Source organism: Nicotiana sylvestris, chromosome 8, assembly GCF_000393655.2.
Source record: "Nicotiana sylvestris chromosome 8, ASM39365v2, whole genome shotgun sequence".
Lineage (NCBI taxonomy): Eukaryota > Viridiplantae > Streptophyta > Magnoliopsida > Solanales > Solanaceae > Nicotiana > Nicotiana sylvestris.
The window spans coordinates 180,267,933-180,292,881 of record NC_091064.1 but is presented as its reverse complement, the minus strand read 5'-3'; the positions used below and the strand labels follow the sequence as shown (position 1 = coordinate 180,292,881).

The 24,949-nt window shown below is 37.0% G+C and overlaps 1 protein-coding gene across 1 annotated transcript; it reads right to left on the bottom strand.

Moving 5' to 3' along the window:
- Positions 1–20,560: 20,560 nt before the first annotated feature.
- On the bottom strand, positions 20,561–21,363 carry LOC138876081 (uncharacterized). Its single transcript, XM_070154972.1, has 3 exons — positions 21,223–21,363; positions 21,028–21,099; positions 20,561–20,941 (listed from the first exon to the last, which is right to left on the bottom strand). Exons 1-3 carry the CDS (start codon positions 21,361–21,363, stop codon positions 20,561–20,563), a joined length of 594 nt encoding a protein of 197 aa, XP_070011073.1.
- Positions 21,364–24,949: the final 3,586 nt, after the last annotated feature.

The following is a 24,949-nucleotide window of genomic DNA, read 5'->3' as shown; positions in this document are numbered from 1 at the left end:
CCTCATCCAAGCCTGCTTGGGGTGCATATGCACTGATTATGTTCCAAGTAAAAACTCCAACAACTAGCTTAATAGTCATCAGCCTATCATTCACCCTCTTAACCTCTACTACTAGTTCACGGAGGTCATTATCAACCAAGATACCTACCTAGTTCCTGCCCCCACCCTCCCAAAATACCAAAGTTTGAAATTGCCCATATCTCGCGCCTTATCTCATACCAACTTAGTCTACTGCACACAAGCTATATTAATCTTCCTGTTCTCGAGAATCTTCGCTAACTCTACAGATTTTTCAGTCAAAGTTCCTATGTTCTAAGACCCCACTCTCATCCTAGTAGCTCCTTAGCCCTCTTACACCCCGCACCCTCTTCCCCTGCACTAACACCCCCGAGGACAATACCTTACCCTACCATGGTTCACCAAAGCCACTATAATCTAGGAGTCACTACGCAAGCACTATCCTGAAAACAAGAGAAAAAAATAAAATGAATTACCGAAATATAATCTACCACTAAAGGTTACAAAACAGGTGAAGAAATAAAATAAAAGAACTAACGAGAACTATAATCTACAACTAAATGTCAGAAAAACAGGTGAAGAAATACAATACAAGAGCTAAAAGGGGCTCTAATCTACAACTAAATGTCACAAAAAAATGTGCAAAACTAGAACATAACTACTAGGGGATATTTGAAACACAAATGCAAAATAAAGATGTAAACAGGTAGATAACAATATAAACAAGTAGTCAAAGTTATCACTATGCAATTAATTTGACAATACTAGCGCAAATACTAACTAATGATTCAAGAAAAAAATATGCAAGCAAGGAGATACAATTACGCTAAAATATCAAACTATTAAAATATCAAGGCAAGAGAGGAACAATAGAACCTGGATTGCAGCCCTTGAATTTAACAAAAATCTGGCTGGCGGTGATGGATTGCGACGAGCTGGATCAATACTCCATGTATTTCTTGTTCAAATAGAAAGAACAAACTTCGAATATTTTTGTATTTTCTCTGGAATTTAGTCCAGCCAAGAAATCTGAAAATGGACCAAAATGAAAAGAAGAACCCTAAACATTTTTTGACTCTCTTCTCCAAAATATGAAATTCGCCAGTGTCTGAGGGATTTATTGGCGAGAATTGACTGGAATCGGAATCGGAATCTTTGGTAAAACAAGGGAACCATATGGAGTGAGCAGAGGATAAAGGATTTTGAATCGTAAGCTTACTGCTGTCAACTCCGGCCAAGAACAAGAATTAGAAAAATACAGTGTCGAGAGGTGTGATTTTACTGTAAATCTAATAAAATATATTTTCAATTGCTGGAGAACAGTGACTGAAAATCGGCGATTCAGCGATGAAGAAATCAGAAAAGAAGAAGAAGATGAAGAAGAAGAAGAATGCAATGTATAAAAACGATCGAATCGATCCAAAGACTTTCTTGAGTTATCTTCCTTAGACACTAAATTTTAGTATAATCAAGAAAATGTTGTACAATATTTATTTGAATTTCAGAACCCACGAGAAATCAGAAATGGCGAAATTAAAACCCGCAGAGGAAGGAGGGTCGGCAACACCGTTATCGGCGGAGGAAAGGAAAAACCTAGACCCTGACGATAACGATTACCCGTACGATTATGATGCGTGGAGCGATATGGATGAGATGATGCCTGGCGCTTTGTAATTGCCGAATGTTCTGTAAATTATTTTCAGATTTTTCATGTAGGAAAAATTAGATCAAGCCTCTAAATTTACAGGCAATGAAAGGGTGAGATGAAAAGGTGCAATCCAAGAGGTGCCTCTTCAATTTCCCATTCATACCCTTTAAAGAAAAATCCAATACTATGTTTGACAACTAACGTCAGAATCAGCACGTACCATTCTAGGCGTATGTTGTGCCATCTCAATAGGTTAATTTGAATCTAGTATTTTTATATGGGAGCATAATTATATATGAAAATTTATTTAAATTTCAATAGTAGATATCCATTTTGAATTAAAAATTGCAAAACATTTTCACGATAAAAATATAAATATTGAACTCGTCAAATTAAATCTTGAATCCAATATTGAATACTATAGAGCAAGCATAAAGCCAGATGGTATTATAGACTTGCCTCTGGACTTGCAAGATAAAATTGAACCTTGAGCCTAACTAAACCCAAAAGCTAGCTCAAGATGTGAGAATCGTCTAAATTCATATAAAGAGACTAAAGATCCCACCCATAGCTGATGTGGGATAATATTACCCTCCTCTAACCATATCTGGAGTGTGAAACAAAATAAGATTGGCGCCCAACATCAGGTGAATAAGAATTGGATGGGTCTGACTCTGATACTATGAGAAGAAAAAAAAAACTTTGTGCTTAATTCAACCGCTCAGGAGGGAATGATTGCCTAGGAAACCAAATATCCTACTCATAGTTGATGTGGGACACTAACACGAGACGCCAAGAATGATGATTTTCGTGAATCAAAGGTTCATCAATAGTATAGCTTATTGCTATAGTCTGAAAAGCGAGTCTTAGGACAAAGCATATACGAGCATTATCCTAAGCATCATTAGCATTACATTCACGCATGCATTTATGCTTCACTTAGCAGCCATTAACATATAATGGGTGTTCATTAATCTCGATTCTTATCGAGCAGCCACAAAACTACAAAATGCCACCAACTAGTCAGACACAAGAATTAAAGTACATGTCCAACTTAACGCAAATCTTATCCTGGAGTTCGTCCCTTGATTTGGTCAATTAATTAGTTACATCCTTTTCTAGTACATGTCCAAGGGGTAAGAAGGATGTAATAGAGTTGACCTCTCTGATTTAAAAGTGGAGAATATTTATGTGTCAACTTCAGGTACGTATAGTCTTAAGAAAAAACCAATTCACTTATTGAAAAAAAGAGTTGGGACATTATCTATAATTACCTTTATATATCATCAAGAAATTCACTTTTTCAGTGGATGCACTTGTGCGCCGCCGTCATTTATATATAAAAAAGTTATATTTCTATTCTAAAAGAAGGTAAAAGAAAGAGACACCTTGAAAGAAATAGAATTAAGATCTCTGTCACTCACATGATATCATATCCACAAGAGCCTTATAAAATTAATACGTGAAGTCTTAACTTACTTTTCTTTTTTCTAATGTTCTCTTTGAATAGGGCGGACTTATAAATAGTGGAGAAAGTAAAAGCAGAAAAAGGACTTTTGATAGAATCAGTAGTGCAGAAGTAATCACTAATCTTGAATCTTTCAAATTTATTACTATGGGCCGTTTAATTATAAGGATAAGGATATTAATTCGGAAATAGAATATATGATTGTATTTATTCTATTTTTTTATTATTATGGGATAGGTTAATAATGTGATAAATGTTATACTTTATTATTACATATAAAATATGAATAGCTAATTTCATGAGATATCTCAGCCCATGCAATATTCTTATCTCTTCTGCGTATGAACAAAACGACCCCTATGTATTTAAAGAAGAGATAACATTGGCTGAACCACCCTCTTGCCAAAATGTTGTGAAATTTGAATGAATCTGCGCATATTTAGTGAGGTTTAAGCATGCGTATTAAAAAATGATTATAGTAAGGCGGCGTTACTACGAGGAATAACCATTTTCTTGTTCTATATCATTACTATTAAAATATATATTTCGATTGTTATATCAAACTTAATATTTCAGCGATAAAACTTATAAATTAAAGTGAGAATACATACTAATTAACTATAATTAAGTAATAAAAACTTATACATGAGACATATATTTTCTATTCATTTGGTTGCCGCAAATACCATATATATATATATATATATATGCAAGTACTTTTTTGCGTCGCTGCTCCTTTTTTTTTAATATTTTTTTATTAGTGTCTTATTACTAGTTTCACTTAGACTCTTTCAAAATGCAGAATTATCTAAGTTTTTCTTTGGCTTCTCCAAATACTCATGTATGTGATTTTCTTACTTCCATTTACTTGTTCACCTAGTATATAACTACTTCTTTCGTTCACTTTTACTTGTCCACTATTGACTTTGTATATTCCTTAAGAAATAATACATTAAATTCATAATCTATCATCATACCCATATTAATTGGTATATGGTCTTAATGGATTTGGAAAATTATTTGGAATGAGTAATTAATGCTAAGGGCAAAACAGAAAAAATTGATTATTTTTCTCTTGATAAGCTAAAATGACAAGTAAAAATAAAAATCTATTTTTAGAATACTGAATAAGTAAAAGTGAACAGAGGCGTAGCCAGGATTTCACGCTTATGGGTTTGAAATTCTAATCGTTTTAAGTTACTGGATTCTAAATTAATAATTTATATATATTCAATGGATTTTTTAAGACAAATACATGGTTTGAACCCAAAACTAGTGGGTTCGGCCGAACCCGTTGGCGGCACACTAGCTCCGCCGTTGAAAGTGAACGGAGAGAGTAGTTGGATAAGCCCGTTTGGAAAGAGGATAAGCCTCGCGTATGTTAAGAAAGGAAGATCTCAAATGTGATCATTGGGAAAAGAGGATAAAGAGATTCTCCACCATGCGAGTTTGTAACGAATTCACGCATATTAATTAATTCTGTAATATTTCTTAAAAATATTTGCTTTATTGTTTTGATAAAACAATTAAAGCAAGTAACAAAGACGTAGGAGACTGGATTGGCTTTTCTTCACGTGATTAATTTATTAAATTTTCTATTTTTGTTATGAAATACTTACGTGAAAGGATCTGAATATTCAATTCAAAACCTCAAGACAAGGGTGAAGTGATCCCTGCAAGTGTAACTCAATTCCTTTTTTTTTTTTTTTTTTTTTTTTTTGAGTAGATTTAAGTAGACAAGGGGAAGAATAGATCTGGAGCTGAGAGGAGACTAGGCTCAACAGGAGACAAAATTGGCATTGGAGCAAAGCTTGTTGCTCAAGGGACTAAATTTAGGGAGATTTGGTACGTTTTAAGGAGCTTGAATCTCAGTTTTGGGATGATTTAGTGGAGTTTTGAGGTGGTTTGAATTGAAAATACGAAGTAGAGATGAACATGAAAAAATGATATTTGTATCATTGTGTATCACATATGTATCATATTTATATTAAATGTGTATCACATGTATATCCATGTATACCCTTGTTGTTCACCTCTCAACTATGAATTTTGATACCAAATCAGCTCCAATCTTCCTCAAATTTTGTATATTGATTTATCTATATGTTTTCAATGGATATCAGTAATACCCATTGAAAAAGGTCATTTTTTGCTTAGATTTTTAAAATATTGTATATATATTTTTTGTATTTCATCACCTTATTTTCTACTTCATCCATGAAATTTCCTTTCCGTCTTGTATCAAATATTGTTGGTCACGCTTAAAAATAAGAAAGGAGATCTTTGCGTGTGATTCTTGGAGCAAAAGAACCTTATTTATAAGGGTTTTTAATTTTTATATGTGCTTGGCTAGTTTTGGTAAGTCTATGCTTAATGGCTAAAGGTTGGTAACATGAGACTATATTTGTGTAAGATTCCCAAATTTGACTACTAATATTAGGGGTGTCCATCAAAATCCGAAAAATTGATCCAAACCGAAAACTGAACGAAATCGATCAAAAAAATCGATACTTTTTTACTTGGTTTGGTTTGGTTTGGTTTTGGTTTTAATAAAAAAATAACCGAATATAACCGACTATTGAAGTAGCTATTTAAAATTTATTATTACACACACACACAAAGTTTCTAAAATTTTATGGTACATTTTAATAGTTTGCACTTTTATTCTAGTTCTTTGCTATTATAATAATCTATTTTATTGTGTTTACATTCTAGTATGATTGGTAGTTTTCTTTTGCTAAGTACAAGATTTTTTTTCATGTTAAAAATAATCTATTTTTAATTGAATCCTAAAATTATTCATCACTACTTGGTTCAATTATTATCAATATATCTTAGTAAATGATAGATTTTTTAATGAGCAATTGGTTAGATAGTGTTATGTTAAAAATATAGCCGCCAGAATATGTGTTTGGTAGTATATGTCTCATATTTAAAAAAAACGATACATAAACGAAAAAAACTCAAAACCCGACAAAAACCGACATAAACTGCATTGATAAAAACTGACTTCATTGGTCTGGTTTGGTTCCAATACTTGAAGAAACAACTTACTTAGCTTGATTTCGGGGGATTTGCATCTATACCCGCTTTTTGTGTCATGTTTTAACTTGTGCCCACTTTGCAAAAAAAATTACAAGCGTACCCACTTTTTCGCATAACTTCAGCATACGGGGCTGAAGTAGCAAAGGCAATCATGCAAAACTTCAGCATTCTAGTAGACGGACCTGAAGTAGCAAGTGTGCTGAACCAAGTGTGCTGAAGTTTTTGTTTATAATTGCTGAACTTAAGCATAGTAGCTGAAGTTTTGTCTCTATTTGCATTGCTGAAATTTTTGTTTTCTAACTGGCGAACTTCAGCTCTAGAGCTGAAGTTTTTATTTTTGTAACTGACGAACTTCAACTCTAGAGCTGAAGTTTTTGTTTTGTAACTAGTGAACTTCAGCTCTAGAGCTGAAGTTTTTGTTTTTGTAACTAGCGAACTTCAGCTCTAGAGCTGAAGTTTTTGTTTTGTAACTGGCGAACTTCAGCTCTAGAGCTGATGTTTTTGTTTTATAACTGTCGAACTTCAGCTCTAGAGCTGAAGTTATTTAATTCATTTGTAAAAACTTCCGCACTATATAAGCAATGGACATTTTATTTCTTATTGCATACAACTATACAAGTTACTTGGTGTTTCCTTGTCATGGGCAAGATGCTAAATTTATGGTGAATTGCTTTCTCTTCAGCCTGAAGTTAAGGGTGAAAAAGGACATGGTGCCAAACAATGACCACTTGCAGATCCATTCGTATTTCTTGACTGGAATACAGTAGTGTAAGAAAATTTTCGTCTTATCATTGAACCAGATATGTCTACACAAAATTTTAATACCTGAAGTTCCATAGTAGCACCAACAACAGCAGCAGCAGCAGCAGCAGCAGAAGAAGAAGAAGAAGAAGAAGAAGAAAACGAAGGAGGAGGAGAAAGGGGGCTGAAGTTATATAAAAAGTGGGTACAAGTTAAAAGTTTTTAAAAAAAAATGAATATAAGTTAAATGGGGGCGACCAAATAAGACGCCCCGTGCAATTTTTACCTTGATTTCGGGAAAATCCAATCCAACTTAATCGTGAACGCCCCTAACTAATATTATGTGAAATAATTTAAATATCTAACTCAAAACATTAACTAAGACAATATTGATGGAGTGACATTATAACATCTTTCTAGATCCTTACACAATGAATGAATGACAAGAACAGTTCCTAACCCTTTTGTACTCACTAAATAACCAGCATATTTTAAGAACATAAAGTTACAAATATTCCAAAATTTTATGGATTTACTTTAGATACATACAAGAAGTTTTACGTACACTGAACTATAAGTAAAACTAATCAATATCTATACTATATTAAAAGTACGAAGGCGCTTAGCGAAATGTCGTTCGCTTTTTTTTACCCTTTAAAAATAAGTTTTTATGGGATAAAATTGTAATTTAAGTTTCTTTCCTAATATTTAGGACTTTAAATTCAATTTTTTTTTATTGAACTACGTAAAAAAATCCTAATATTTAGGGAGGAGTTTGTGGAGGTTGCTATATATATATAGAGAGAGTTTTCAATTGTTTCCAATAATAAATACACGTTAAGATATAATTTTTTTACTCTAAAACACATGAAATAGTAGTACATTCTCGAAGCACAATTATAACAACATGGAACACATCCGAATTCGTGATTTAAATGATTCCAAGTAATTGGGTATTAGCTTATCTGTTAAGCTGAGTAATTATAGGAAAGTTAAAGTCACAAATTCTTAGTTTACTTCAAAATTCTAAATAGTAGTTCATATATAATTTTAAAAAGTAACTTTATCATATTAACATTTTATTCCATATAAATCATTTCCCATTTGTACTCTGTAACATAATTTTTTTTTGTAAATGAAAAAAATAATATTATTCATCTATATTATATCAATTATATATTTGATCTATTATACAAGTAATTAAACATAATTTTAATGCTTTTATTTATCTGAAGTTAATTATTTTCTTATAGTGCGATTTTATTTTATGTTGTACATTATTAATTGGCATCACATGTGCTAAGATGATTGAATTTTGAGGCCACATTAAGTTTGTACGAGAATAATTATTTTTTGTTCATTAGTTTTTGTGCTAAAACTATAATTACAGTTAAATAGTTAAACTTGAGATGGACTAATATTAAGAATTCAAATTAACCAAAAGTTCTTTAATATTGAGAACAAATATTAAGTATAAGAATTAAGTAATTAGAAAAAAATCAATTCAGTTATTTTCTAAGTTCATCTTATAAGTAAAAATATTTTTAAAATACACTCTTAGAATATATAATTTGTTTCTAAAAGAATAGCAATGCGATGAAAGAAATCGTAATATGATATTAAGATCCAAAATAGTTAAAAATGCAAAACTCTAAGGAAAACATAAATAGAATACACACGCAAAGCGTGTATCCTAAAGCTTGCCTTAGCGAAATGTCGTTCGCCTTTTTTACCCTTTAAAAATAGATTTCATACTAAACAAAATACTCATTTTCTTATTTTTTCTAATATTTAGTACTTCAAAATCAACTAATATTCTGCTTATTAAATCTTTCCTTATTGAATTGAAATGCTGTCACTAGAACGGACCACACAAATAACATTTTTCTAGCAGCCTAAAGGAAGTATTCAAAGATAAGATAACGCTATGCAGACACAAGCTAACTTCAAGTATGCAATTAATTCACAAGCGATTCCTTCAGATCTTAGGACTGCCTTGTATCAGGTGAAGAGAAGGGGGTGGTAGGCTTAGTAGGGCTCGAACCTACAATATCACCGTTATGAGTGGTACATTTCAACCAATTAAACTATAAGCCCCTACGGATCTCTACATGCAGTTCGCTCACTTCGGGAAGAGCGGACGGAAAGAGAAGGCCTTTGTCCTATCTGCTTTTTCCTCTTTCCATTTCTTAAGATTAAGGTTCGAAAGGACCAGACATCGATGAAGTATGAGTCTAAAACACTATATGCAGAGCTGCCTTAGCTCGATAGATCAACGAATCAGGAGATGACTTCTTAAACATTCTTTCCCCAAATATTACCGATAATAGAATACCTAAAAATCATTGGAAATCAGCAATGCATGTTCTTTTTCATTTTGACTTTTTAAGAGTTAATTTTATTTCTAAGTATAATTTTTTAGAAGTTTAAACTAACATGGTAATATTAATTTAAAAAATAAATCGAGCTACAACCATACTATGTAAAATTATAACTACAATTATTATATTTGAAACTTTAAAATAACTACAAAGTTTTTTTCTTCACAAAAAGAGATCCACTTAACTTAAATATAATCTTAATGAAATTTGAATGAAACAAAAAAAAATTATGTAATTAGGTTACAAAGAATAAATTCCATCACCATGCTTAAAAAGACATATAAATATCAAAGAAAAAGGTTTTAATATTAGACTTAAACCCGAGAAAAGAAAAAAAGAAACAACGAAAAAGTCAGAGCATATTTTTAAGCTTTTAGTCTGTTTAGTTATAAAAGTAGATTAACTTTATTTTTTTAATATATAATATTTATTTTAGAATCTTGATGAATTAAAATTAGATTTTATCATTTTATTCTCTAGAAAAATAAAAAACTGATTGATTCGTGTAATAATTCCCATAAAAATTTTATACTCCATTTTATATCTAATGAGAGAGTGTGCACTCTCTTTTATTTAATAAAAAATTATTTTGTTGGTATAATAATATTATGAATATAGAGTTTTTAAAGAAAGGTTAGGTGAGATGCAATAAACATAATATATTATTTATATAATAAAATATTTATTAACCACAAAATATTATACAACTAATTCAACTAATGTTATCATCTTTGTATGTTTAGAAGATATTAAATTCACAATTATTGTGTCAATTTAATAATTCTTATTTTTATGATTTAAATTAATATTTGATTTATCAATTGTTATTTCAACAATTTCTTCTTCTTGTATATGCTTATAGTGACTGACGTGATGCACACGTGCACTGCACGTATACGAGTAATTTAAAAAATAAGATATGTAATTTATTAAAATATGTTAAATTAAGATTTTGTTACCTAATAGGTTAACTCCAATTGCCTCATTCATATGGGTGATTGAATGTGGAACAAGAAATTGACACATCACACATACTAAGCGTCCGTCTTGCTACATTTAACACGTGTTCTTATAGAGTGCACTAAATGTACATGAGACGACATCACAAAAACGTCTTCTTATTGACTGCCTGCTGTGCTCACCTATATTAAAATAAAAAAATAAAAACTCCGAGAGAGAGAGAGAGTCGTCATATTTATTTCCTTAAATTAAGAAACGTGATAGAGTTTACTACTACAATTATTATATATTTTAAGAAACAACTCAACTAGCGTACCACTTTCTTGAATAGATATATATGAATACATATATATATATATATATATATATATATATATATATATATATATATATATATATATATATATATATATATATACTAGTGTTTGACTCTTTTGTTATCATCATCAATCAACTATAAATAGTTTGCAGTAGACCAAACAAGACACATTAATTAAACACTTCATATGTTGTTTTTGTACTCTATGGACAACCAAATGAACATGGGTCGATTTGTCATATGTGTTATTTTACTAAGTTTATTTTGGATTAATGAAGTAAGCTTAGTCCTCGGAGATATTGGCACTGCTACTTCTTATAATCCCCCTTATACCCGTGAGTAATTAATCCTTCTTTTTAATTTCTTTCTTTTTCCCTCCCTTATTATGCATGGGGCTGATTTAATTATACCATGCACTAAGCATTTTTTCTTATTCCATTTTTAAACGGCGCAGCCACCAAGTGCGGCGGCAATCGGGCGGATCAGTTCCCGTCGGGGAATCTGTTCGTGGCGGTGAGCGAAGGGCTTTGGGATAACGGAGCCGCCTGCGGCCGCCGTTACAGGTTGAGATGCTTGAGTGGAAACAATAGGCCATGCAAAGAAGGAACTATTGACGTAAAAGTTGTGGATTATTGCACCAAAAGACCATGTCCTTCTACTATTGTTTTGTCCAGTGATGCCTTTGCTCAAGTCTCCCATTCTCAAAATGCCAAAATCAACATTGAATATGTCCAGTACTTCTTCTTTCATCCTTCCTTTTCTTTTTGAATTTTAACATTTTAGTAACTTTTCTATTTCATCTTTTTTATAGCTCGCGCGTTATGTTTTATTTTGTTAATTTTTGTTATTTATCTTTTCAGGATTTGACGACAAACAAACTACGTGAAGCTTAGGAATATGAAATTGTCTTCCTTCAAAAGAAGCTATGATATATAAGTACTAGCTAGTTCAACAATATCTCAACTTCTTTTTAGCAGTTAAATTAAAGGAGATAATTGAGATATCTTTGATGTATTTTAAACACCTTTTTGAGCAAACATATTGTTGCTCCCAGATACAAAAATGATACTATATAACATCAAGTATTATTACTAAAGACATTTGTTATTTTCAAATTATTTATTCAAGCAATTTTTAAATTGTTGTTCGTAACTAATTATACTACGCAAAATATGAAATAAATAATTAATTAAGACACACAATAATTGGAGGACAGAGATATAATTGTAAGTGCCAGCATATCAGTCTGCCTTTGCAATTCCCACGTGCAACAAAGTAAAGTATGTTAGTATTATTATTTATAAGGTAATAAACATACAAGGTAATAAATTATTTAACTTGTCTCCCAAAGAAAATAATATATCAGATAATATTCTGTAGTTATGCATATATGGTAGTTTCTTTGATGGAAAGAAATTACCATATATTAGGAGTTCCTAGGGTAATTATAATTTATGGAGAAGTCCCTAGGCTAAAGTATTTGCCTAAGAGTCCCTAGCCTACCTATAAATACGCTCTGTCAAAGTTTTTACAAGGCGATTTTACAAAATTTGAACAACTATGGCTGAAGGTACGTTCTTTGTTTAATTTCCGATGCGTTGGCTCTGTGTTTGTAATCTAATTTCAACAAAGTATCGATCTTAAAACTTTGGTCCGAGTAAATTTGGGATTGCTTGCACAGTTGCGCTGAAAGATCCCCTCTGCCATCCTAAGAAACAATAAAACACAGCCACAACGACTATATATTAATCCTAATTGTTCAATTTGAACCCATTGCTTTTCCTTTTTCAATGACTTGGGGTTTCTAATACTAAAAGTTCTCTATTTCAACTTATATACACATCTCTAAACAAACTAAAAAAAAAACTTCTGGCAAACACAAACTGAAGAAACGAAGAAATTTGGGGCGGAAATCTAATAGTAAAAAGTATAATAATAGTCTTTCAAGCACTTTAAACTAGACATGACCAAGTACATTAACCAAGCAAGTCTAAATCTGCAAGAGAGCGAACTGAATGCTCAATTTGGAAACTGAGAAATTTAAATGGTTTAATCTTTAAGCATGAAATATGAATATGTCTGTGTACACAGGTGAAACCGAGGCTAATGAATATCCCGATTTTCCGGTGAGGCAAACGAAGCGAGGACATGACCGCAAGAAATCATAATCGAAGCCAGGAGCCTCTCGCATCAAGGCCCGACCAATACACTCGCCCTCGGAGCTATCGAGACCACGCCCCCGAGTCCGGTTCGAGCTCTGATCCAAGACTCGAAGAGTATTAACAAACTACCACGCACAATTAACAAAGAGCTGTGATATCCCTATCCAATCGGATATCATGACATGAATCTCCGCCCGTATCAGCGGTGAATCAGTAATTAGCGAAAAGAAAGATTTTTACCTTTCTCAGAACTGGACTTAGGGTAAAATTGCCCTACTACATAAAGGGGAAGTTGATTATTCATTAGGGACATTATAACACATATATCAAGGCAATATACATTTGTTTCCTATGCTTCTAAAGATTATTCTGAGTTCTTAGTTTTGTTCATAGCCCTTCCTAAGTGTTTGGTTTCGAATATAAGGCAAGTTAACTGCTTGGATCATAGCTTGACTTATAACTGGTTTGACCATTTATTCCATCTTTGATTTGTTATTCTAACGCTATTAATCACTTGTATTGAATTAGTCTGCATATCCTTAAAACCGCGTATAAATTTAATTATTATCTATTTTTAAGGATAAACAGTTTAACGCCCACCGTAGGGCTAAGGATAATAGTGGTTATTTGATACAAATTTCCATAGCGCACTCTGTTTTACGCTTGTTCTTTGAGATTTTAGTTTTAGGTAGAATGTCAAACTCTCAATCTGCTCACTTGAACGTTGATGCTGAGTCTGGCCACCATAGCGAAAATAACAATATAGTACCTAGCAATGAGGTGCCCCTTTTGACCCCAACGGAGTCCCAGTTGTGGACCCGATCGATGCCAACTCACATGTGGCTATTGATGCAAACCTGGTGATCGACCTCTATAATAGTGTTCGTGGCCCAGCTGCAAAACCAAAATCGTGCCCCCTGCAGAGATGATCCCGAACTATCCCGGGAAAACACCCGAAGAAATGAACAAGTCACGGGAAGGCTGGGTGAAGTAGAAGACCGGGACCAACCCCAAAATAATAAAGATGCCTGAGGAACTAACAAAGCGGGTGGAATCGGGGGGGTGGGGGGTGGGGGAGATTGAAGCCAATGAAAAAAAAGTGGAGACCTATAATTCCAGAGTTGATCAAATTCCAGGAGCACCCCGATATTGAAAGGCTTGGATTCCAAGAAATTTGTCCAAAAGCCTTTCTCCCCGAGCTCTACACCAAAACCAATCCCGAAGAAGTTCTGTATACCCAAAATTTTTGAAGTTTAACGAAACTTATCCACGTCCAATCCACACTTAATAGTGAGTGGAAACGATCGTTGGAAGAATAGTACCCGACAAGAGTCGGGGTCGATTTCCATAAGGAGTTACTAGGGGTGTTAGGAGTATACATTTAACGAAAGCAAATGGATTAACTAAATTTGCACTTCCACAAATGGTTTTGATTTTTACTTCTACTTTTACTCTAACAATTGTAAGCTAAGAAAAGAAACTAGAAGGGAATGATTGTTTTTGGTGTTTTTTCAAATAGTTAAAAAAAACTAGGGATGTGACCATAACCTAGGTGTTCGCCTAACGGGTTAAATACGTTAATACTTATTTTATTGATTGGGGCGTATTATAGCTCTCAACTTTATGTTACCCACTCAATACCCTCGGTCAAAGAGTGATTTTGCCCAATTCGACTTTATATCTAGTTTGAACCCTTTAATTAGGCTAATCAAACTCTCAATTAACCTAATTCCTTGTTAGCTAATTTATCCTAGTCTGGATCCCTCTTTCTCAAGTAGAGACTAAGTCAAAAAGGCATTAATCAATGTCTGCAACCATTAATTCTAAAATTGAAGCATAAACTAAGCTAAATAATCAATATCAAATCATAAACAAGCATTAAATTAAGTACCCATAAGGTTTACACAATAGGGTTAGATCACAACTCTAGTAAAAATCTAGCTACTCATAATAGAAATTGAAGAAAATAATGAAGAAATGCTAGTTAAACCCATAATCTAAGATTAAAATGATAAAATATAATATTTAAACACTAAAATAGTTACAAACTTCCTAAAATGGCAAAATGTAACGGCTACAACAACTCAAACTTCGAAACTTGACCTAAAAATGTGAAACTCGTCTATGCCCAAAATTCTCTGACAAAAATACCCCTTGGGAGGTTCTGCGACTACACAATTCCATGTGTGGTCCACAGATTTTTTCAATTGGCAGGAGCTTGGATTATGCAGCCGCACATTTTTGGGTTGTGGCTGTGAAGCTTCTTCTGCGGCCGCATAATTCTTGTGTGGTCCGCACTTCAACAAGGCTTCAAGACTTGGTCTTTTGCACACTCTCTGAACTTTGAAACATTAGTTCGTGCAGACCCTGTTCTGCGACAGCACAATTCATGTGCAATCCGCACATTGGCCAAAGTTGTGCTGGGTTCTTTCCCTTGGTCTGCAGCCGCAAATGGAATTCTGCGGCCCTCACTTTCTTTTGTAGACGCAGAAATCCTTCTGCGGATCTGCACTTCTTTGATTCTGCGCCCTTTATTGCCTTGTGATTCATAACACTCCTTTTTTGGTCGGATTTTATCATAGGAGACCAAACTTCCAACATTCCTACAATTTGAATGCTTTCTTAGTTTTGGGAACATAAATCAATACTTTCAGACTAAAACAAAAGCAAAAAGGTGCTAATAGGTAGTTAAAATCCCCACTTATCAGGAACCACATATCCAAACGAGCACGTGACCTCCTACATGTGTGCCATCAAGGGAAACGACTTAGAAGATGATGAAATTGAGTCAGTTTTTCTGAAAAAGTTCGGTGAAGCCCTGTCAAAAGGAGCATGATATGGCATCACAATTTACCCCCTAATTCTATTGATTCGTTTGTTATGCTTGCATATGCCTTTGTAAAAGCGAACGTCGGGGCCATCAAGGTTGAGACCAGAAAATCAGACCTTTTTAAAGTAAAACAAAGAGATAATGAAATACTCAGGGAATTTTTATCGAGGTTTCAAATGGAGCGAATAAACTTACCTCCGGTTGCGGAGGATTGGGCCGTTCAGGCATTCACTCAAGGACTCAACCCCCAAAACTCCTTGACTTCACAGCAGTTGAAACAAAATTTGATGGAATACCTGGTGGTAACCTGGGCCGACGTCCATAACAAGTATCAAACAAAAATCAGAGTCGAGGATGATCAGCTTCGGCCCCCCTCCGGGTCTGTTTATCCCATCAGAACTAACTACATGCCTAAGAGATTCGTCGATCATGAACCAAGATCAAACAGAAACCTGTATCAACCGTATAGTGGAGATTAAAGGGGTAGCGGATCTGGGCATAACCCTGCGAAAAATGAAAAAAAGGAATGATCAAGGCCACAATAGTCGGGGACTCATAGGCAAAAATGGTTTCGACAGGCCACTCGGGGTCAGGGAGGCACAGAGATTATCGGAATATAACTTCAATGTTTGATTATACTAGTATCATGTCCACCATCGGGCACATCATAGATACCAAGTGGCCTCGACCATTGCAGTCCGACCCTTCCTAAAGAGACCCTGATGTGTAAGTGTCATGACACTCATATCCACAGGACCGAGAACTGCCGACAACTAAAAGAAGAAGTGGCTCAATTATTCAATAACGGGCATCTTTGGTAATTTCTGAGCAATCTAGCCAAAAATCTAATAAACAGACCGAACAAAAGGAACCTCAACACGTCATTAATATGATCATTGATGGAGTCGACATCCGCTAGGGATCAAGGCTGAAATACACTAAGGTGTCCATCACAAGGGAAAAACAAACCCGAGATTATATACCAGAGGGAACCATCTCTTTCAACAATGAGGACACTGAAGGCATCGTGCAACCGCATAACGATGCACTGGTAATATCTGTACTCATAAATAAATCTCGAGTTAAGCGTGTGTTAATTGATCCAGATAGCTCGACCAATATCATCAGTTCGAGGGTCGTAGAGCAGCTGGATCTTCAAGACCAAAGAGTGCCTGCAGTCCGGGTTTTAAACGGATTCAATATGGCATGCGAAACTACTAAAGGAGAGATAACCCTGCCGGTGAACACTGTCAGGACCATTCAGGAAATGAAGTTCTATGTGATTGAAGGGGACATGAGATATAATGCTCTACTCGAAAGGCCGTGGATTCACAACACGAGGGCAATACCCTCGTCGCTACACCAGACACTAATGTTCCCAACACCGGGAGGGATCAAGACTACGGAAAGCAGTCGGCCGCAAAAGAAATGTTCGTGGTCGATGAGGTGATCCAGTGTCCGCACTCTTGACATCAAATAATACGAATCCGGCTAGGAAGGAAGAAGCTAAATAGAAATCAGCGACACCGACCCCGACCAAACTGGAGAAGCAGGAAGCAGACAAGGATGACGATTATGGAGTTCCTAGGTCATTCATCACTCCTGATGATTCTGATGCCACTAAATAGACAGTCGACGAGGTATCCAGACTCTTTAAAATAGGTTCCATTTGGGAATTTAAGTATCCAGATTGGTTGGCTAACGTAGTAGTAGCTCCAAAGAAGGAAAATAAATTAAAAATGTGCATGGATTACAAATACTTGAACAAGGCATGCCCCAAGGACTCTTTTCCTTTGCCTAACATCGATCACATGATGAAGGATGAGGCATGGCAGCTGAAAATCACCCTGTTGTGGAAGGCTTTAACCCGGTGGCCACTACCCTTGGCTCTTTAGACTGGCCAGTGAAGATAGCGGCTTTACCCTTTGCTTTAGGGTTGCTCGGTCCTTGGAGGCTATACCAGGAGAAAGGCTTCTTTGGCTTCACCTATGTGTCATAGTGCTTCTTCTCGACCCCTTGGTCCCCGAAATACATAGTGAAGAAGTTGGGGTAGGGATAGGATCTTTCCTCTTTTCCAACTGCCTTAGAGATATGATAGTACATGAGATTCCCCACATTGATTGGATACCCCTCCATGATGGACGCTATCAAAATCGCCTGGGAAACTAGGAGGATATTATCATGCTGGCACGAGTCCAGCCTGTTACATACAAATGTGGACCACCCTTTGGCTTCAAAGCTGAGGGTGTTTTTGGCTATTGGGACTCCAGCTGTGAGCCATGCCGGTGTCGTCCCTAGAATGGCTAATTTCTCTGCCAGCCATGGACGGGCTGCTTCATCTAGGGCCAGCTTCGCTAAGTATTGCACGGCTTCCACATCTTCAAAACCGGCATGTTAGTTCAAAGTGTGGCAATCAAAGCGGATCTTCAAGTTCCGGACCTTTGTCATAGTGGTGCCTTTTTTGATATGGGCAATATTGGCGTAGAACTTTTTGACAAGGTACTCATCTGTATCCGGCACTTTGATGGTGAAGAACTTCCACCCTTTTCTCTCCTCAAACTGCCTCTTAACATTTGGATTGTGGGGAAGGAGGTCTCTCTTTTATGAACTCTCGCTCAAGGGTGAGCAATCTTTGGGGCCACCATTCCTGGAACTTCAGATATGTTTTATCGCTCACGAATTTATCAGCCCACACCTCGAGCTTTCTGGACCTGGACAACCCCCCCACATTGGTATCGCCCCTCTCCCATCATTCGGGACCTCGTCATCATCATCAACATTAATAGGAGCAGGGGAAGCATGTGTGGAAGAGGGTTCAGAATTTGCACTACCCTCTCCCTAGCCCTCGGATGAACCCTTAGAGGAGGTGGGCTCATCAACTAAATAGAGTCTCTCCGGGAATTGTGTGGGGATATATGTTGGCACGGAGTCTCCTTTAGAAGCTTCCCAGGATGGGACATACTCACTGGTGTCAGAATGGTCCGCGTCTTTATTTGCAGCTTTGATGGAGGCTCTTAACTTGCCGATAGACTTTGCACTGCTAGGGGTATCTTTGTCTTGACTTTACCCCTACCTCGGAAGGGTTCTGCCCTCCCTTTGGACGTATCACCTCTACCTCGGGAGCAGACCATTGTCTACAACATACAAGCAGTGAAATATAGTCAGAATAGGGCTTCAAGCATGTGTTCAAACAGTACAGATGAAATGCAGATACTGCTTTTCAGAATAGGGCAAATGTCCATTGCAGATCGCGCAAAAGTGAATGCGACCGCGAAGAGGTCAGGTTCAGACTACTGACTCTCTGTACTTGAAAAAAGGCGGACCGCGAAAAATAAAATGCAGTCGCGAATGACCCATTACAGACCGCGTAAAAGTAAATGTGGTCGCGAGGGCAAATGACAAGCTCTCTGAAGTTTAGAAGCGCAGACCGCAAAAACTTAGACACGGTCGCGAAGGACCAACCGCGGACCGCGAAAAATTGACCGGAGCCATGAAAGTTGAACAACCCTTAATGCTTTTAAGTTAGGGTATCGTGAACCCCGAAGTTTTGGACACGACCGCATACCCTATCGCGGACAGCGAAAAAATGACCGCGGCTGTGAAATTCTAATGAAATCGGCACTGAAGAACACTGATAACTAGAGTTTTTACTAGTTATGCAAATTATAGCAATTAAACATGCAAGTAACCGACCCCAGCCCCCACTAGGCATACAAACACTACATACATGTATTTAAGCAAGTATGAGGCATTAATTTGACATTATGGCATGCATTTAACCCTAAGTAAAAAGAAAAATTAAAGCAAAGAGAAAAGAAAAGAACAATATAAAATCAAATCATTTAAATGAATGTACTTGTTGTATAATGTAACAAGAAATCAACACTTGATGAGTGAGTTTGAAAGCAATAAGGAATGCACTGTGCTTAAGGTGTGTGTAGGAAGTCGAAGTTTGAAAATGTAAAATTAGGCAAAAACTCCTATTTATACTTCGGCCCAGTGGACCCCTCTGACTTACCCGAGTGCGGCCGTGAATATTTGTCGCGGTCCGCACTCATTACTTGTTTGAAGCTCAATTGAACACGGTCCGTGAAATAATGGCAGTGGCCGCACAAATTGTGCAGACCATGGAATTATGCACGCAGATGCGAAGGCTTAAGGATTTTCAATAGGCCAACTTCAGAGAGTTGGAAATTTCTATCAACCAGTTCCGCGGTCCGCGTCAAAATTATGCGGCCGTGAAGTGCTAGCGTGCTCCACATAATTTTGATTGCGGTCCGAGAAATTCCATCACTAGCCAATTTTTCCTTGTCAAATTCCTGTACTGCACAACCAATTCCTACATAAACTTCACAACTAGTTAGTCTAAAACAATGCCTAATCTAAGAAGAAAAATCAAAAGAAAGAAAAACACATGGGTTGCCTCCCAAGAAGCGCCTGATTTAATATCGCGGCACGACGCATATTACCATCATTCCCTTGAAATGGATCAATTCCACAATGTGGCCATCATCAACCTTAAACAAGGAGTTACATGCACCACTTCAAATGGACCGCTCCATTTTGACTTTAGCTTTCCCAGAAACATCCGTAACCGAGAGTTGAATAAGAGAACAAGGTCACCTTCTTTGAATTCTTTATTCTGGATATACTTATCATGTAGGTATTTCAGCTTGTCCTTATACAAGGACTAACTAGAGTAAGCATGGAACCAAAACTCATCAAGTTCATTCAATTGCTCCACCCGAAAATTGGCAGCTACATCCTACTCTATGTTCAACTTCTTCAGTGCCCACATGGCCTTATGCTCTAACTCCACCGGGAGGTGACATGTTTTTCCAAATACCAACTGATACGGAGGCATACCAATTGGAGTCTTGTAATCTATTCTATAGGCCCATAAAGCATCGTAAATTTTCCTTGGCCAATCAGTCTGGTTTGCATTGACAGTCTTGGATAGAATACTCTTGATCTTCTTGTTAGAGACCTCAACCTATCCACTTGCCTGGGGTGATAGGGGTTGACACCTTGTGAGTAACACCGTACTTGGAGAGCAAAGTGTCAAAAGATTTGTTGCAAAATTGAGAGCCCACATCGCTAATGATGGCCCTTGGGGTGCCGAACTTTGTGAATATGTTTTTCTTCAAGAAGGTCACCACACTCCGTGTTTCATTGTTGGGCAAAGCCAGAACGTCAACCCACTTGGAAACATAATACACAGTAACAAGTATATAAGTGTTCCCACATGAACTCACAAATGGACCCATAAAGTCAATACCCCACACATCGAAAATGTCAATCTCAAGGATGGTAGTGAGAGGCATCTCATTCTTCTTGGAAATCCCATCGGCTCTTTGGCGATCATCACACTGCTTAACAAGCTCGCTAGCATCTTTGTACAAGGTAGGACAATAGAATCCACAACTTAGGACCTTTTTAGAAGTTCTCGCCCCACCATGTGACCACCATAAGCCGAGGAACGGCAAGCTTCAAGAATACCCAATTGCTCTTCTTCTGGAACACATCTCTGGATAACACCATCGTTGCAAATTTTGAAAAGATATGGCTCGTCCTAATAATAATCCAAGCAGTCCCATTTGAACTTCCTTCTTTAGTTTGAAGAGAACTCATTTGCGACAATTTCGCTCACAAGATACTTAGCCACATCGGCAAACCAAGGCATCCTGGTCAAAGACATGAAAAGGAGTTGTTCATCAAGAAACGAATCATTGATCTCAAGGCCATCATTGGGCCTCCCCTCCTCTTCCAAATGGGACAAGTGGTCTGCCATTTGATTCTCACTCCCTTTTTAATCTAAGATTTCAAGATCAAACTCTTGTAGAAGAAGTACCCACCACATCAATCTAGCCTTTGAGTCCTTCTTACTCATCAAATAACGAAGTGCCGCGTGATCGATGTGAACAATCACTTTGGTACCCATGATGTACGGTTGGAACTTTTCCATAGCAAAGACAATGGTTAAGAGTTCTTTCTCGGTCGTTGTATAGTTGACTTGGGCGTCTTTCATATTCTTACTAGCATAGTAGACTAGATGGAATATCTTGTTGATTCTTTTCCCTAACACCGCTCCTACCGCCACGTCACTAGCATCACATATGAGATCAAATGGTAAGCTCCAATTTGGTGCGGTAATGATAGGAGTGGTAGTCAACCTATACTTGAGTAGCTCAAATGCCTTCATACAGTCATCATTGAACACAAAATTGGAATTTTTTTTCCAACAACTTACACAAGGGGTTCACCACCTTTGAGAAATCCTTGATGAACTGACGATAAAACCCCACGTGCCCTAGAAAGCTTCTCACTCCTTTGATGGAAGTAGGAGGAGGCAGTTTTGATATCACTTCAATTTTTTCTTTATCCACTTCAATACCATTCTTGGAGATCTTATGGCCGAGGACAATGCCCTTCTAGACCATAAAGTGACACTTCTCCCAATTAAGCACTAAGTTGGTCTCTTCACAATGTGCCAAGACTTTATCAAGATTATCCAAACACACATCAAAAGAATCCCCCACAACAGAGAAATCATCCATGAAAACCTCGAGGAAGTCCTCTACTATATCTGTGAATAATGCCATCATACACTGCTAAAAAGTTGTCGATGCATTACATAGACCAAATAGCATCATTGAGAATGCAAATGTGTCATATGGACAAGTGAAAGTGGTCTTCTCTTGGTATTCATGTGCAATAAGAATCTGGTTGTACCCGGAATACCCATCCAAGAAGCAATAATAAGCACGTTCGGCTAACCTATCCAACATTTGATCAAGAAATGGAAGCAGAAAATGGTCTTTCCGAGTCACTTTGTTGAGCTTCCTATAATCCATGCATACCCTCCAACCGGTGACAATTCCTGTGGGGATCAACTCATTATTGTCATTTGTAATCACAGTCATGCCCCCTTCTTTGGGACACATTGTATCGGTGAAGTTCATAAACTATCAGAAATGGGGTAGACAACCCTAGCACTCAACCATTTGATGACCTCTTTCTTGACAACCTCTTGAATGGCCTCATTCAACCTTCTTTGATGTTCCACGGAAGGTTTGGCATCCTCCTCCAATATATGCAAAAGGCGGGGCTTATACCCCGAATATCCGCCAATGTCCAACCTATTGCCTTCTTCCTCCTTTAGATCACCGCAAGGGTGGCATCTACCTGCACGTTAGTTAAGCACGAGGAAAGAATAATAGGTAAAGTGGATCAAGGGCCTAAGTACTCATACCTGAGGTGTGAAGGAAAAGGCTTTAACTTTAATATGGAGGCTCCTCGATTGAGGGCATTGTTGGTGGAGTCTTCCGGTTCTCAAGATCCAAGGAAAGTTTCTGGGGCTCATATGTATATGAACCCATTCCTTGCAAAGCATTGACATATTCCACCAAGCCTTCCTTCTCATCACATCATGATTCAACAACACAACTTCTAATGGGTCTTCCACATTAATCACGGCACTTGTGTCTTCAACAATCACTTCGGTCAGAAGATCCACAAACGAACACACTTCGTTGCTATAATGTTGCCTCATTGACTTGCAAACATGAAACATAACTTTTTCATCGCCTACCCGAAAGGTGAGCTCCCCTGCTTCCACATCAACTAAGGCCTTCCCTGTATCTAGGAAAGGTCTCCCCAATATTATCAGCACCTCGTAACCAACCTCACAGTCAAGTATTACAAAATTCGCAGGAAGTATGAACTTGTCGACCCGAACTAGCACATCATCAATTATCCCAATGGCCTCTTCATTGACATGTACGCCATTTGCAACCTCATGGATGTAGGTCTTGGTTTCCCAATCCCCAATGTCTTGAATACAGAATATGGCATCAAGTTAATGCTTGCCCCAAGTCGCACAAAGCTTTGGCGAAATCAGCACTACCATTAGTGCACGGGATTGTAAAGGCAACGGGGTCTTCTAGCTTTGGATCCATGGAGTGTACAATGACACTCACTTGATGCGTCATCTTGATCGTTTCACAATTCACGGATCTCTTCTTTGTTACCAAGTATTTCATTAACTTCAACCAAAGACACATTTATGGACAAACTTTTCATCATATCAATGAATTTCTTGAACTGATTCTAATTGTTTTGCTTTGCAAGCCTTTGAGGATAAGGTGGAGAAGGTCTTGGCAAAGGAGCCTTGGCTTTGGGCACTACCATTTCTGGTATGTCTATCACATGTTCCCTAGACGGGTTCACATTATTTTGTGTCTCCACCACGTTGTCATCAATGTCTATCCTCACTTCATCATTCATATTCTCATTATTCACTTACACATCATTGTTCGACTCATCATCATCTTGCGTTATCACATCATCACTCACAACCTTTCTTGGATTAGAGGTACTAGCAAATCCACCTCTACCACTTCTTGTAGTTACCGCCATAGCATGGCCCATAATGTTCCCACCTTCGGGTTTACTATCGTATCACTTGGCAGTGCCCCCTTAGGGCGAGTATTCAAAGCTTGAGAAATTTGGCCAAGTTGGACTTCAAAGTTGCGGATAGAAGTGTTGTGAGAGGCCAATTAGGCATCGGAGTCGGCATTTTTCTTCATCATTTGCTCGAACATGGATTCAATCTGTCCCATCTGATTATTGAAAGAGCTAGGACCTTGTGACGACTATGGAGGCGGGTTGTTTGGTTGTTGATGCATCGAAGGCCTTTGAAAGCCCGGCTCCCGATTCCCTTGATTATTGTTGTTCCAACCCCCTTGATTGTTATTATCTCCCCAATTACTATTATTATTGCCACCCCAATTGCCTTGGTTCCCTTGGTTACCCTAATTTTGATTGTTGTTGTTCCCCCAATTGCCTTGGTTGTTGTTGCCACTATTCTAATTTCCTTGTTGACCTTGATTTCCCCAATTTCCTTGTGACCTCCACTATTTTTGATTCGGAGCATTGCCCAGTTGACCTTGGTGGTTGTTCACATATTGAACCTCTTCACTTTGATCATTATATGAATCATCTTTATTGTACCCGCTACCACTTTGCTCAAATTGGTCCGGATTATTTTGAACTTGTTGACCTCGTTGCCTTCTCTTATTGATCATCATACTCACTCCTTCCATGAAATTCACTTGTTTGGGCCCTTGAACTTGTTGCAACTGAGCTTTGGCCAATTGGTTCATGGTAGTAGTCAACTCAGCTGTAGCTTGGCAGTGGTCATTGAGCTCCTTGTGTAGGTGAATAACATTAGGGTTACCTTGTGGTACATTGGCTCTATTTTGCCACGCCGAAGAAGTATCCTCCATCTCATCAAGTATTTCACACACTTCGGCATATGACGTGTTCATGAAGTTTCCCCTAGCGAGTTGGTTAACCACATATTGGTTTGTTGTGTT